Consider the following 3,415-nt stretch of genomic DNA (forward strand, 5'->3'; position numbering starts at 1 on the left):
AAAGTGAGACTCTGTCTCAAAAAAAAAAAAAAAAAAGAACATTAAATGGTATTAGTTCCATAGCGATGGTCTTCTTAAGGTATGTGCATTATCTTCCCAGGTATTCCGGAAGGACCTCATCAGTGCCATGAAAATTCCAGATTCTCACCACATTAATCCTGACAGCTATTACCTCTTTACTGATACATGGAAGGAAGAATGGGAAAAGGGAGTCCAAGTACCAGCCAGTCCAGATTCTGTCCCACAGCCTTCTGTCAGGTACTTGCATGCTTGCATCTTTGACTTAAGAGTGAATATTCTCATGGTTATCTGTGTGCTGCTTGGGGAGAAACTTAGACTGGCTAATTATATATTTATAATACAAAGTCACATACCATGTTTACCAGTTCATTCAGATCAGTGGCAGATTATACTAAACTTTGATAGATCAGTAACTAAAGCCAAGCTCATTTATTTAGGGATATTTTGTGCCTTCAAACTGTTTGAAGGCCAATCTGAAATTATGTTAAGGTTTTGGAGACCAGGATTTCCAAGTCTGACTCAACAATCAATAACATTTATTAGTCTTCAAAGAGAAGCAGAACGTTAATTATATAACACCAGTCTCAGTCTGTTTTCTGTTGTTATAACAGAATACCCAAGACTAGATAATTTATAAAGAAAAGAAGTTGATTTGGCTCACAGTTCTAGAAGACTGGGAAGTCCAAGGACATGCTGGCAGCTTCTGGCAGGAGCTTTTGTACTGGGTTATAACATGGTAGAAGAGTGGAAGAGCAAGCAAGTGCATGCTAAGTAGACTGCAAGAACAAGCAGAGCTCACTTTTATAATGACCCACTCTCATAAGAACTGTTATTCACTCCTGCAAGAACTAACTCATTCCCACAAGAACTAACCCCCACTGTAATAGGATTAATCAATTAATGAGGGCTCAGCTCTCAAAACCCAGTCACCTCTTAAAGGCCCCAGCTCCCAACACTGCTACATTGGGAATTAAGGTTCCAACACATGAACTTTTGGGGGACCCATTAAAACCATAGCAACATGCATGGGAAGTTGCTTCAGTATAATAGGGGCCTCATAGTGATGGTATCTATAAATAGAGGGTCAAAAACATACAGAGTTTGTAAAATGTATAAACCCAAATGAGTGGGGATTACTGGAATAGTTGAGTTGATATAAACACATGGCCTTCATTTGCAAAGATTTGTGAAGAAAGCTGAAGTAGGAAAAGGCTTTGGTTTTGAGGAAAGAGAAGAGGACTGTTCTGCCAGAGAAAGTATTAAGTTCAGCTCCTCAAGAATAGTAGCTGGTTTTGGAAGCCATTTTTTCTTACTGGTCTTTGTGTTCCCAGTGCTTTACACAAAGGCTGGCATGAAATGAAATGTTTAGTATAAGTCTGAGTGAATGAAGGAAGGAATGAATAGAATGTAGAGTGCCAAATAAAGGGGCTGGTGGGACCTGCTGGTTACTATGAGAAATTGTAGATCTCATTGTATATCCATCTATTTCTACTGCATATTAAGTTCTTAAAGGGCAGAGATAACATCCTTGAATTCTCTGCTCCTAACACCAGGTTATTAGGACCTAGTCATGCTCCAGTAATTGTTGAATCCTTTCTAGAAACCCAAGCCCAGGCCATCCCACCCACAGAGAGACTGTCCATACTCTGCTAAGGAGAGCTCCACAGCCTTGCTCAATACATGTTCTGAGCCTCACAAGCTCATCATCGACACCATCTCCTGCTTCCTAAAAATCAGAACAGCATCATGAGTGAACACAGGAGTCAGGCATTTTCATATCCTTGCTGTCAGTATTTTTATGTAACTAGCAGACCTGGTACTGAGCTGACCACCACCATTCCATTGATACTCCAAGGATTATTAAGAGTGACTAACATCTTGATTTTGGTCTTGTTGATAAGTCTGTGTCAATTGTCTACTCATCGGAGGTGATTTTAATCTTTCAGGTTAAGGTGAAGAATGTCTAGTGTACAACTTTAAAAATGGTATCTATCTGATGGATGAGCCATAGATAAGTAGGGTAGCAAGAATGGAGCAGTAGTTTAGGAATAATACTTTTAAGGGACTAAAACAGCTTGTTCCCAAATTGAGAGATGTGTACTTCCTAATTCATATGAGGCCTCAGTGCTCTAATTTGTTCTGAGAGTTTGGAATACTCAACCGTTTCCAGTGCTGTGAATTTTTGCTAAAGTCTCCTCTGTTTCCCGTGGTTCTTTGCCTATCATATAAAACTCTTAATTGAACAAGGCATAATATTAAATTATTGATCATATTAAATTCCTTAATGAAATCTTGAACTGGTTGCTCTTGGTAGGTACGATGTATTGTTTTCTATTTTTTAGAAGGCACCCATAAGAATCATACTGTAGTATATAGCCTTTCCTATGAAACAGTGATTCTCAAATTTTAGGGTGTATCAGAATCATCTGGAGGGCTTGTTAAAACAGATTTCTTATCCCTACCCCCAGAGCTTTTAAGTCAGTAGATCTGAGGTGTGAGGCCTGAGAATTTGCATTTCTAACAACTCCCCACACAATGCTCATGCTACAAGTCTGAGGATGACACTTTGAGAACAATTGTTATGGAATGTTTTTATCCTATTTCCTGAATTTAATGGAAATCTCCATGTTTTTGTCAACTTCCTTGGATTTCTCTTTTGGCTTTCATTAGGAATCAACCATATGGGAGGCTCAAGTGATTTAGGATTGACACTTTATGTTTGGAATACCTAATCTTCTCATCTGAAACTGCTTATTTCATCTACCCTTAGGTATCATCATTTCACATGGGTCAAACTGTGTCTTGTGATTTTTCCTTTTTGGATTTTGTAGGCCACCTTAAAAACTAAATCTTTGTGACATGATATGATATTGGAGCATTGATGAAGAATTAGTTTTTATATCCTTCATCAAATTTTCAAAATCAAATGAGTTCACTTAACATTTTTAGGTACTGTATAAATTCAAGCTTACTTATTTAGCCCCATGGTATGAAGTTACTCTCAGACTGGCCTTTTACCTAGGACGTACTCTTGAGATTTTTTGACAAAGCTTCTTATTTGCCATCCAAGTATCTTTGTGAGATGTATCTTCACAAAAAAGAAAGAAAATAAATAAAAGAAAAAGAAAAAAGAAATGTATCTTCATGTCTTTTTGCCCATTTTCTAATTGGATTCTTGAGGTTTTTTTTATTATTGAGTGTTAAGAATTATTTATATATTTGAGATATGAATTTATTGTCAAATATGTGGTTTGCAAATACTTTCTCCCAGTTTATTATAGACTGTCTTTTCATCCCGTTGACAGGATCATTTACAAAGTAAGTTTGTGATTTTGATGAAGTTCAATTTATTGATTTTTTTTTTTTCTTTTGGATCATGCTTTTAAGGTCAGGT

The 3,415-nt window shown here is 37.0% G+C and overlaps 1 protein-coding gene across 2 annotated transcripts in view; it reads left to right on the forward strand.

Annotated features, from left to right (window-relative positions):
- The window catches only part of JADE3 (jade family PHD finger 3), a 140,316-nt gene that overhangs the window by 84,242 nt on the left and 52,659 nt on the right, over positions 1 to 3,415 (forward strand). For both annotated transcript variants that reach the window (XM_012652386.1, XM_012652384.1), the window contains exon 4: positions 101 to 258. In XM_012652386.1, the coding sequence (XP_012507840.1) occupies positions 101 to 258 (158 nt within the window). The remainder of the gene's footprint in view (positions 1 to 100; positions 259 to 3,415) is intronic.

The sequence above is a fragment of the Propithecus coquereli genome, unplaced genomic scaffold (genome assembly GCF_000956105.1).
Source record: "Propithecus coquereli isolate 6110/MARCELLA unplaced genomic scaffold, Pcoq_1.0 Scaffold388, whole genome shotgun sequence".
NCBI lineage: Eukaryota > Metazoa > Chordata > Mammalia > Primates > Indriidae > Propithecus > Propithecus coquereli.